The sequence below is a fragment of the Belonocnema kinseyi genome, chromosome 3, assembly GCF_010883055.1.
Source record: "Belonocnema kinseyi isolate 2016_QV_RU_SX_M_011 chromosome 3, B_treatae_v1, whole genome shotgun sequence".
NCBI lineage: Eukaryota > Metazoa > Arthropoda > Insecta > Hymenoptera > Cynipidae > Belonocnema > Belonocnema kinseyi.
In genome coordinates, this window is record NC_046659.1 from 71,969,486 (window position 1) to 71,982,657 (window position 13,172).

The window sequence follows — 13,172 nt, forward strand, 5'->3', positions numbered from 1 at the left end:
TTTCACACATCTAGTACCTTCTCTGATGAGAATATAAAAATAGTATAAAAAGGTGATATGAAATTCCAGATTAAACTATGACACTTACAGGTTCCTGCTGCTCATGCCTCTCGACGTCATTGTTTTCAAGAAGAGGAGCACTGCTACTTTTACCACCCAATTCAATGGCGAGGGGTTCAGATTTAAGTTGGAGGCTCGCCGCAGATGGCGAGGAAGGAGCACGTGGCGGAGATTCTAATAATTCTCCAGAACTCAAGGAGCTACTTGCAGTTATCGAAAGACCTGTAAAATGATAATGATTATAAAATAAATCTATTTCTAGAAATCTCTAAAGGGTCTAGAGCTAGAGGATTAGTTTCGAGTTGGTTTGCGCATCTCTAGGTTGGAACAAATTATTTTGTTAGTTTCATAAAGTTCAGTCTGTTTAGGGTTTCGTAGCCCCGGACATAAACCCTTATAGGAGATAGAGAAGTAGGGTCGCAGAGAGCAGATTTTGATAAGATATGATCGGATAGTACAGGATAGAACAGGAATGGAAAGAGAAGAGATGAGAAAAGAAGAGAAGAGAAGAGAATATGTTAACGACTTAATTAACGTCTTAATAGGCTACGAAACCCTTTTTGTGGGTGCACGCGCCGACTTTGACTAATTTTGTCCAAATCTTAATAGTCTTGTTACGTCCTCGCTGTGGTGAAGATACAAAATGATAATTCAATCTTACCCAGAGGTAGATTGCTGGGTCGACTTGGTTTTATTCTCGGTAATGAATCTTCCATCTCACTACTACTGTCTACAGCATCTTGGCAATACTGATCCTCAGTTCTTCGAGTTTGTGTGTGAACACTCTCCCTCTTTACCCAAACGTCCTGCGATCCTTTTTCGAATCTAGAATTTAACTTTGAGGGACGGCGACGAATTCTTTCCCAAGTCTCCTTACGGTGACACTTGTTTGAAGTCGTCGCTGCAAGGAAAGCGAGGACGTAACATGTTTTCCATAAAAAAACAATGTTTATCATCTTTATGTGTAACAATACGAAAGTCAAACTCTAAATAAAACGTTAAAGACTAAAAATATAATAATAACATACGCAGAGATTTCTTTAAATTTAAATTTCGCGCCAGAATGAACTCAAGGTCAGTGGCGCGAAATTTAAATTAGAAAATTTAGAATTGAAAGAAGGTCAACAATAGCATAGAGACTTACGTTTGATTGAACGACGTTCCGTACTTCTAGGTGGACTAGCAGTGCCAATTCCACTTTCGAGAGGTGAAGCCCGATCCGTGGTGTCTGGCGAGACACTTCCGGAAGAAATTTCGTCCATACTTTGTAGCAAATCTTGCGAGGAGGAGGATGATCTATTATCGTCATCAACTGTATCTTGTGGAGAGGCTTGATCCAAGGTCGCCTCATCTTGAAACGATTGCACATCCACTCGAAAACCCGCTAAATAAATTCAGAAGTATGTTTTCATATTAACAAAACAAATATCAAAAATCTTCTCTTTCATATCTTTATTTAAACTATTTGGCATATTTTTAAAGTTTACTTCTATTGATAACAAATCAGCGTTAAAAAATATGTTTTTTCGTTGAATGCATACCTCGAAGAGATTCGTAGTCACTGACCCAAGTAAAACTCGAACTTCTCGAAATTGTTGGAGACGTTTGGGTAGCTATATCAGCACAGGCGAGGGATTCTGTTGGAGGACTGCTCGTGCAACAGGTGCCAGACCCATTTCGAAATCTTGAGAGCAGAAAATTCAACGAAATTGCATACTGGAATCAAAGAAAATAAAGTATTTATTTAATAATTCAAAAGGGTTTTAAAAATATTTCAATTTTCTTTTCTTTTTTTCTACCCGTCTGTTTTTTTAATGTTACAAAAATACCTTCATTTTTATAATGTCATGAATACAGAACAAATTTGCTCAAATAAAATTAATGTATAGGCAGCATATTGAATTCAATATGGGAAGCTTAAGATTGCAAATATAAATTTATTGAATTTTTAACAAAATAGTTGAAATTCAAATAAAAACAGATCAATTTATTAACAAAGGATATGAATTTTTAACGAAAGAGTTGAGTTTTCAAGTTGAAAAGTCAAATTTCTAGAAAACAATTCATTTTTAAACACAAAAGTTAGTATTCTACGAAGAAAGACGATTTTTCAAACAAATAGTTGAAATTTCAACCAAAACATTATTTTTAAATCAAACGCGGCTGCATTTACAATCAGTTGAAACTTCAAGCACATGAGATAAATTATAAACAAAATAGTTCAATTTTCAACCTACTGATTGAATTTTTCAACCACGAAAGATAAATTTTCAGCTAAATGAACGAATTTTCAAACAAAAAAGATTTAACTTAAAGACAAAAGAAAAAGAATTTTAGGAAGAAGCTTGAATATTTAAAAAAGAAAGATCAATTTTCAGCCAAACACTTTTCTACCAAACAACATTAATTTTCAAACCAAAAGAACGAATTTTCTATTAGGAAGACGAATTTTCAACAAAAGAGTTGAATTTTTGAGGAAGAAAGATGATTTTTCAACCAATTTCATCAATTTTTAAACAAAAAAGGCTTACAAGAAAGACTAGAAAGAAACATAAATTTTCAGTTGAGAAGTTTTCTAACAAAAAAAAGATGAATTTTCAATCCGAAGCAGTAAATTTTTTAACCAAGAAGTCGAGTTTTCAACAAAACAGTAAAATTTTTGACGAAAAAAGATTATTTTTCAAACAATAAATAGTAGAATTTTCAGCCTGCAAAGATTTCCCACAAAATATTTGAATTTTGAACTAAAAAAGTTAAATTTTTAATTTAAAATGAAATAGATAAATTTTCAAGATAATAGTTAAGGTTACAAGCACAGAAATTACTTTTTAAAAACAATGCTGATTTAAAAAAAAATCATTTTAAACGGAAGGGTTTGACTTTTAAACAACTAGTTAAATTTTTATAAAAAATAAGGTTTTTCAATTAAAAAATGTTGATATTTCAACCAAAAATATTTGTGATTACAACAAAGAAACATATATTCAACCAATTTTTTACGAGAAGTTCAACTTTCATCCTTATGGTTGAATTTTCAACCAAAAAGATAAATACTCAATGAAAACTTTATTAGAAGAATTTCCGTTTAAAAAACTTAATCGCGACAACAACAAAAAACGAATTTTCAACAAAAATATACTCTACAACCAACAGAATGAATTTTGAACAAAGTGGTTCGATTTTCTTATTGGGTTCTATTAATTCAGTTCGCATTTAAGCAATAAAACCAGAAAAGGGGGAGAATGGGGAAGTTTCTTGAAAACAGAGGCAAAAGATCTATTTTATAAAAAGATATTTAAAAAAAAGTTCAAATTTCGATGTTAAAAAACATCGGAAAAATTCTGGAAATAATAAAAAAAATTGAAGTTATTCAGCTCATTTTTTTGCTTAGTCTTCAATTTTTTCGTAAATTGTTAAAATATTTGAAAATAGACCTATCGTAGAATGCAGGGGAAAAATCTAAAAATATTTTAATAAATTTAAAACAAACTATGGACACTTCCCTTTGAAATGAGCATTAAAACTTTAAAAAATAGTAATTATTTTCAGAATGCTTCCAATTTTTCGAAATTTTACATTTTCTTGCAATATCTTTTTATAACATTACATATGAAATTGGTTAAAAACTAAATGTTTGATATGTATTTTAGAAATATCAAAATTTGTAAGAGAAATATAAGAGTTTAGAAAAAATCATTTACTTAAAAAGTGTAATTTTATCGTTTCTAGTACGTGCCAGAATTTCAAAAATCTTTGGAATTACTGAATTGAATTTGTTCAACTAAAACGAAACTGAGTTTTCGCTGACTTCATCTCCTGCACGAATAAGGAGTGAGAGAATGATAGAGACTTTTATGGTAGCGCGTAAGAACCTTTATTAAAAGAAGCCAGCTCATTTGGATGGTATTTTGCGATAAAATCTTATTCTTTTTATTACCCTCACATTTTGGTTAGGATACCTCGTATCTGCTTAAAATTGAGATTCCTGAAATGAACACTCACAAGCTACATTCTTTACAACCGTATTCTCTTATTCTCCCAATATAAATTCAAAGCATCTGAACTAAATGAAAGGACATTTCATTCTATTCTTCCTATAATTTTTAATTAATTGGATTAAATCTCTAAATACTACACTTCAAATGAAAAAAAAACACGTGTGCCGTCGTGGGACACCCGGCAGTGGTGATAATTTTATGTACTGTGCGTACAAACCGCGACCTGCGAGAAGAGCGCATGTCGATATACTCTCAGTGTGAGTGTCAGAGCGAAGGAAGGAAAGAAAGAGAACGAGCGAAAAGGAGAGACAGAGATAAGTGGAAGAAGCGAAGGAGAGCTAGAGAGGGAGAGGGATTAAAAGAGTCAGTCAGTGGCAGAAGCGAAGGAGAGAAAGAGGAGAGGAAGCGTCATCCTAAAAGCGTTACCGTCACCCAGTTTTTCGAGTTCACACCGTGTCATAAGGAGTCTAAGTTAAAAAATTGCACTTAAAATTCTTCGAAACGCTAAAAAAAATATAATTAAACAAGTTGAAACTTACCGAACCCTTGGGAGAATCTTCATCCATCCTTTTGTCACTCTCATCTTCAATTCTTCCCTCTTTTCTAATTCCATTTTGCGAGTTCTCTCCCTTTTCCACAACCGGAAAATGACACTCAACAGCCACATCGTTACTCTTCGATCTCCGAAAAGGAAACTTCTTCAAATTCATAGGACTAACTCTCCCCACATCTTTGTTCGATTCCGAGAGCCTCTTCGCCGTCAGGTCTGACTTTAAGGTCAAGGGGAAAAGATCCCTCTTCCTTACTGATTCATCTTGACTTCCACCCTTCTTTCCTGACTTAGACAGTTGCTCATTTGACAGATGCAGCAGATCCTGATCCGGCAAAGAGGAAACTCTGACTAAAACTGCTCCCTTACCATTTTCATGATAAATAGGAGTATGCTTCTTCCTCAAAAACCTGGAAAAAGGCATTATCTTTTCCTCAGTTGGTGTGACTGGCGCTGATCTTGGCGAATAATTCTCCAAAGATTTGGACCTATGAGCAGGCTCATGAAGATTGTTCCTTTCCTCACAATCACTATCATGCTCCTTCGACCTTTTAATCCTCTCGTAATTAATTCTTCTTCGTTTATGATTGACACCTTTTGATGAGATACTCGTCTTCCTCCTCGATTCCTGGCTCTGCCTAGGTGGAAGCTTCGCCCTGAGATTCTCCAAATTCTTCAATTTAAATCCACTCCAAGGTCCTCCATTCGAAGTACTTGAAACTTCTGTATCAAGACCATTTTCCTCTCGAAGCTTTTCTTTCTTTGGTTCATTACTGCTTCCTGGAAATATAGAGACGTCCTTCGAATCGAAGTCGGTCGGTAGACTAGAGCTGTTTCGATTGAGACGCAGCGAATTTCCTGAAGGATCCATCGAAATTTCACTGGGCGCAACCCAGTCGGAATTTAGAAGTTCCTGTCGAAATCGACGTCCTCTTCCGTCAACATCTTGAAGATTTTCGGGCAAACTTCCGCTCAAGCGACGATTCTGAATGACGAGTCTGTCCTTCGAATCAGAGTTCGAATGATTGAAAGAGTTTGAATGGTCGTTCGAAGTTTTTTCATCCTGAATTATATTCTGGGTCGTTTGATTTCGTTTTATCCGAGTTGGTTTTCGATCTAGCTTTCTATCAGGTCTTGAAGAGTCGATTCCGTTCGGAAGTTCCTCTAGACTGTGTGAGGAACTAGAATCGGAAATGCCGAATTCGTTAAGTAAATCTTTGTACTCGACTCGATTAGCTTTCAGCTTGGCACGAGTGAGTTCGTTGATCTCTTTGGCAATGATGTTATTGAATTCGGCAAGTATGTTCTCGGACCAGTCGCTAATATCGTCCTTCCCGGGTGCGTTGGAGGTTGTTTTGGAAGATGCTTGTCGTAGCGAATTCGACCTTGATGGCAAGGAATTTGTACCACAGGAGCGATCCCTTGTCATAGGTGTCGGAGAATGGAATGTTTTGGTCTCGGAATTCGGTGGACATTTTGGATCCTGGGTGTTGATCAGTCGTGAAGGCGGTACTGATTCAATTATCTCGCTGATTTCCTCCTAGAAAAAGAATAAACAAATGTTACTTTTTGTATTTTGGAGAAAATTAAATTTGGGTGAACTGTAAGAGAATATATTCTGACATCAACATCTCCACGAAATATTCCACGAAAATAGGGGAGTAAATTTTGTTTAATAAAATAAATATTTAATAGGTACCATATCGAATTTAATATGAAACGCTCTACACTCCTAAGAAGTTAACTTATGCATTTTCAAAAGAAAAGTTGAATTTTTAATTTAAAAAGATGAATTTCAATCAAAAAATATTACTTTTTTGCCATAAAAGATCAAATTTAAACCCGAAAGGTCTAATTTTCTAATTAAAAATACGAAGATTCAACAGAATAGTCAAATTTACGATAAAAAATATGACTTTTTAACAAAATAATTGAAATTTCAAACAAAGAGTGTAATTTTTAAACTAAAAAGATCAACCATCAACCTGAAAAGAAGAATTTTCAAACATAAAAAATTATTTTCAAGTGAGAAATATGAATTTTAACCAAATAATTCAATATTTACCGAATAGTTTAATTTTCTAGCCAGAAATCGAATTTTTGAAAATACATTTGAATTTTCAAAAACAAAAAATCAAATTTACAACCAAAAAATTACTTTTCTATCAAAAAAAGATGAATTTTTAATCCAAAAGTAGGAATTGTCTAGCCAAAAAGACGATTTTTCGAAAACACACTTGAATTATCAACCTGAAAAGGTAACTTTTCAAAAACAAAAAATCAAATTTACAACCAAAAAATTACTTCTCTATCAAAGAAGATGAATTTTTAATACAAAAGTAGGAATTGTCTAGCCAAAAAGAAGATTTTTCGAAAACACACTTGAATTATCAACCTGAAAAGGTAACTTTTCAACAAAAAAACATGATTTTCAACCAAGAAAGATGAATTTTTAACCAGAAAGTTAAATTTTAAAAAATCTTCAACCAAACAGTTGAATTTACAACGAAATAATTGAACTTCCAATCAAAGAAGTGAATTTTGAAGAAAATGGTTGAATTTTCAAGAATAAAGACGAATTTTTCAAAAAACAGTTGAATTTTTAACAAAAAAGTCCATTTTTAACGAAGTAAATGTCGAAATGAAATGAATTATCAACAGTTGCATTTTAAACAAAATAGTGGAATTTTTAACAAGATTGTTGAAGTTTCAAAAACATAAAAAATGAATTTTTGAATTAAAAATCGAACTTTTTTCTAAATAGGAGGCACAATAAAACAGTTGAATTACAGACCAAAAAATACAACCTTATTTACAATTTTTTATGAAATAGTTTGATTTTCGAGCAGAACAAAAATGATTTCAATAGTTCCTTGAATTTTAAATATTAAAATGTGAATTTAACAGAAAAAACATAATCTTCAGACTAGAAAGATGAATTTTAAACCAAATAATTTAATTCTCTACAAAAAACTACTGGACCAAACATCTGAATGTACAACCAAATAGTTCAAATATTAATCAAATTAACTGAGTTTTTAAGCCAAAAATACGAATTTTAAAAATGAAACTTAAATTTTCAACAAGAAAGTCAATTTTTAATATAGAAGAATGTTTACATAAGTTAAATTTTCAAAAAAAAGTTGCATTTTTAACCTAATTTTGGAAATTTCCAAACAACAAAAATTAATTTTAGAAAAGATAATTGAATTTTTAACATAAAAGTACATTTTTAACTAAGATGAATTTTCAAAACACAAAAAACATGGCCACCATAAAAGATGAATTTTTAATTCACAATGTTAAACTTTCTATCCAAACAAACGAGGCCATAAAACAGTTGAAATTTAGACCAAAAAATGCGACTTAAATTTGTTATCATATAGTTTAATAAAATTTTCAAGCACGAATTGCAATATATACCGTAATCCTCCGCTATATATTGTAATTAACGCATTATAATATCGTAAAATCGTGATATCGTACATTGTAAGATTTTAACTTATATTATTATTTTATTATAATATATATATACGAGGGTTCTAGTAGCTGTAAAACGATGTTAGTGCATTATAATATCGTACAAAGCTCCGTAACTTGCTTGTATTTTATCCTATTGTGCTTTATTTCAATATGGAGGTTTTGCGATATCATTGTGCGATATCTTTTTCTCCGTGATAGTTGAATTTTCAAACTGAACAGGTAAATTTTCAACAAGCAAGTTAGCCAAGGAAGTTGTTGACATCAGTTCAATTTTGAATATTTGAATTTTCAACCAAAAAGGATGTTTTTGACCATATATTTCAATTGTCAACAAAATATTAAAACTTTCAAAAAAAGAGCTGAATGTTTAATAAAAAAAATAAATGACTTTCAGCCAACAATAATTGGATTTCCTTATTGCGTTCTGATAATTGAGTTCTCATTTAAGCGAAGAAAGGAGAATAGGGGGAAGTTTCTGGAAAATTGGGGAAATGTAGTGCAGTCTGTTACTTCGAAAAGCAGACAAAAATGAAATATCTTGATCTTGAAGGATGGAGAGTCGAAGAAGTCACTGCGGGATAAGTGAATCGATTCCTTAAAACGGGCCAATGTGCCAGGATTAGGGATTAACATCACACGATAAACCGCAAGGCGTCTGACGTGAGAATATATCCCGAGGGAGGCTGTTATTACGGCGGTGCATAATGTAACATCCGTAACGGAACAATGCCAAGTGGTTGCTCGTGATTGATCATTGGACTCGAGATAATCCTGGATGCGCTTTAGACTTACGAGCCTAGCCTCTGTTTTCCACGCTTGCAAACCATTTTCTACCAACTTCGTTTTACACTTTTATACCAAGGATGCACGCGATTGTCGCCCATGTGCGAATTGCGATAACGGATTGCACGCTTACGCGTGTAAATCGAGTACCGAAAGCCGAGTTAACAACTCTCTTGTGATGGTGGAAAATAAATGTATTTATTATGCTACGCAGTTGTCAACGATGTCTCTTGGCCAAATACATAGGTCAGATTAATGACGCTATAAAGAAACCTTCCATTATACCAGTACCTAGGATAAAATCGCCTTCACTCTATAATATATCACTCATTCTCGGAAATGCACTATCGAAAATCGACCTGAATTATTCAAATTTAAATTGCCTATGTAGACTTTTATTGCCTCTAAAACAATTGCCAATATCTTTATTTCGATTTCAACTTCATTTTTCATTCAGATGTTCAACAGTAGTACTGTAAATATGCATGCTTTCTATGAGTACTAAAAATTATTATGCTAATCAAAATGCAAATTTAGACTGCTAATAAATTTTGTGGTTATAAAATAATGAGATTCATGAGTGTAGCAAAATGTGATCTAGGTTTAACATTCAATGTTTGTCTTTGACCAGTTAGCATCAAAGTCATTAAAGGTTATTGTACTCAACAGGAAGCCAGTTATGGATGATTTTATCAACTCTATTGAAATGAACGACTTAAGGCTTTATCCTCAAAGAAAGATCAAAATTTACAACCACTCAGGTATCCCCCATTTCAAATTGAACATGTACTTTTAATCGGAAAATTGTAAGTTTCGAAGACTGCACCATTATTGTAGTTATAATTGACGGAAGCCAGTATAGAGCTAGATAAATAAAAAAGCGGGCATTTTTAAACTGAGCGAAAAAGAATTTTGTAAAATCTAAATCATTATCTAAAGAAAAAATAAAAGTCCACTCCTGAGCTAAAGTATTGTTGATTTGAGGACAAGAAAGTGTAATTAAAAAAAGTTATTCCGGTTCGAGATCGTGATATCACAATATGAAAGACATTTTTTTTCTAAAGATTCAAAAGTAAAATACTTTTTTCATTAAATTGTAATAATTTCAAGAAATATTAATGCTAAAGGGTCGAAAAAATTATTGTTGCTTCAAATTTGTAACTAAATTTTAAATAAAATATTAATTAACCCCTTTTTAAAATTATTGTATCAAAACATTATATTTTGAATACAAATTCTTTAATCACAATATGAATTTGATTTGGTAACAAATATTTCTGCAATAAACTCATTTTTGACACAAATTTTAGTTATCTAATTTTGCACTGCCACATTTGAAAGGATTATATTTACCGTTTAACTGAAGGGTGGCAGTAAAGAACTACTTAACCAACATTTTGATCTAAATTTTGAGTTTATTGAATACGAAATTCTAACAAAATCAAATACACATTAGGCTAAAAGGATTTTTTCGAAATGTGAATTTTTTATTGAATATTTTTTTAATGTTAATAAAATTGTAATTAAAATTTTAACTTAAAAAAAAGTTTCATTCTTTTAGTACTTTATTTGAAATTTTTTTATTTTTATTTTCATTAATATAATTTTTATGTTTTTTTTTTATATAAATAAGACATCCTATAAGCCGCATGTATGGAAAATTATTTTTATGGCCAAGAGAATTTTCTTGTTGAAGAAAATTAAATTTTCTAAGTGTTCTCGTAAATGGTGCAAGAGATTTAAATAAGAGAACTTTCTGTAGAACTTTTTTTAATGTTCAACATATTTTCTTGATATTTTTTTTTCATTTGTGATTTTTTGCAAGAAAAATTCGATTTTATGAAAAAAAAATTGTTCTGAATGCGAAAGTTTTTAAGTCAATATAAAACTTACAAGCTTGTCTGTCTTATAAATGTAAAAATTTAACAAAAAATTGTTTTAAAAAACTTAAGTGGGGTTTTTTTAAAAATCAAATCGCTTGGATCAAAAGTTATTGAGGAATTAAGAAGAAATCTGTTGTTTTTTCGAAAACGAAGCAAAAATTCAGAATTGGATTCAGACAAGTCAAACTTTGTTTCCGCATTCATAAACACAATATCTCGGGAATTCGTTTCTATTTATTTATTAAACCAAAAATTGGTCTTTTTATCGTAATCCGCAGCCACACTCTTCATTTACTCGAAACTGGATAACTGTTCAGACTCATTAATCAACTTGTTTAATGCTTAATTTGATTTTGCATAATGTTTCTACGCTCTTCTGAAAAAATTCTCACTTTGTTGATTATCTAGTTTGACACTGACACCATTCAATCGTGAAAATGTGAAGCATAACAAATTGAGACAATAATAATTTAAAACGTTGCCAATTTATAATTGAGTTTAAAGTGCCTAGAGTAGCCAATTTGTGGTTTAAAATTGTGGCCACGAATGTTTTTATATTAAAAGCATTTCTTGTACTATTAGCTAAGTTTTATTTTTGCGTCGCTGTTTCTGATAATAAAACGTTCAACTCTAATTGCCATAATAAAATCAGTCACAAATTTATAAATGAAATCACATTTAATTTCAACAATTTTATGTCTTGCAATAAAGTATACATCAAAATTAATAATTAGACCTTCACGAATGAATGAAAAAATCCGAACTTTATGAAATGATTTAAACGCTCCACTACAGTTGAATTAAACCATTTATGAGATTCTGACAGATTAAATCTATCCTGCGATTTCACTCGTTAATTAGAAAATGAATTACACAATTACCAAGAATAATTCTGAAATAAATCTAAGAATCTCATAAACTCTGGAGGCAAATGACCTACCACATAGAGAATGCAGTTGCGTAATATAATAATGATAATAATAATGATAGCAATCAGGATAAAAAACACTACATGAAGTTTCAACGAGTGGGTGAAAAATTGACGAACTTTCAAATTTCACCGCTTGAGCAGAGCACATTTGTCAGGTAATGCTTTCACTATACTCCTGGGCCCATACGGACTGATTTGTCCCATTAAACATTAAATCATCCAATTTGTTATTTACGTTGAAGCAAAAGCTCTATGGGATTATTTTTTGTTGTTCCGTAAATGCCTTTTTACGCTACAAAAAACTTGAAACTAATTTATAGTTTATCATAAACAAATTTCATTAATTTAATTGATAATTATTGGCCAATTGATCCGTTCACTTCAATTAAAAGTAATACCTGTTGATTTATTCTTTACAAACATTTAATTAAACATTCTTAATTTTCAATATAAAGTTTCATATATTTTCTTATTATTCATCACCCTTCATCAATACTCATTTTAATTATTTAAAAAATTTTAAATATATTGTAAAAACTTGTTTGTATTGAAGAAGTCCTACTTTCCTCGTCAAGATTTTTTTTATTTCTTTACGATCCTACAATTTATTAAAAGGAGATCCACTCTTCACGCAGTTAAAAGTAATGACCATCATTACAATCGAGGTCACGTGGTTACGCGTAATAAAATTGCATCCACTTCGAATTAAAATCAGTGAATTCAGTTCCGCTGTGAACTTGAGGTGACCTGTCGACCATTACAAATCGATGTAAAATTGTAAACTTTAATGATTCTGCATTTTTGCATGAGTTTAATGTTTTTTTTTCAAACTGAACCTTCAGAAATCAGAATCGTGTGAAGGAGGTAAACTTTTCGAAAAATATGATTTTTCGAAGACCTTGACACGATGGATTTCGCTACTCTGAACTTAAAAACATCCTCCAGGACTCTTCTTTTGACTTTGAATTGGGAAGTCTCTTTCTCTTCATACGGACAAGAATATCACCAGCTATAAATTTTCGGTAGTTTATATAGTAGTATATTTTATCGTCGATTTAACTATAAAATAGCTATTACTTTTCTCCGCAGCGATAAACATCAACGCCGGCGCTGCATAGTAAATATTACCTTGCAAGGAATTGTCACTAATTATGTGCTGCGCTCATTTCCCTTTCCGGATATTGCCAAGTTTAAAATTTTCGTAATTTTGTAGGTGAAGGTGAATTGGTCTCTACTTAAACCCTGAAAATAATTCCCCGGATAATTCCAGGGTTTTCCAGGTACTTCTGCGATATTTACAAACACAACCTTTTTTAATATCGTTTATCTCTCTGTTATTAGTTGATCAAATATTGTTAGTATTCCTAGCCACTTCATTACTGGTTAGCACTCGACTTAACAAATTTTTGAATTCTATTTTCCGATTTTATAACCTGTTAAATTTCAAAAATACTAATTTTGGATAAATTTTTAAGAGGTCAAAT

General features: G+C 31.6%; 1 protein-coding gene across 2 annotated transcripts in view; it reads right to left on the minus strand.

The window, feature by feature from the left end:
* The window catches only part of LOC117169157 (rho GTPase-activating protein 7), a 407,356-nt gene that overhangs the window by 272,103 nt on the left and 122,081 nt on the right, over positions 1-13,172 (minus strand). The window contains exons 3-7 of one of the 2 annotated variants that reach the window (XM_033355371.1): positions 4,598-6,148; positions 1,602-1,776; positions 1,205-1,444; positions 722-961; positions 89-282 (exon numbers count right to left, since the gene is read on the minus strand). In XM_033355371.1, the coding sequence (XP_033211262.1) occupies positions 89-282; positions 722-961; positions 1,205-1,444; positions 1,602-1,776; positions 4,598-6,148 (2,400 nt within the window). The remainder of the gene's footprint in view (positions 1-88; positions 283-721; positions 962-1,204; positions 1,445-1,601; positions 1,777-4,597; positions 6,149-13,172) is intronic. The other variant, XM_033355372.1, reaches the window with a different exon arrangement.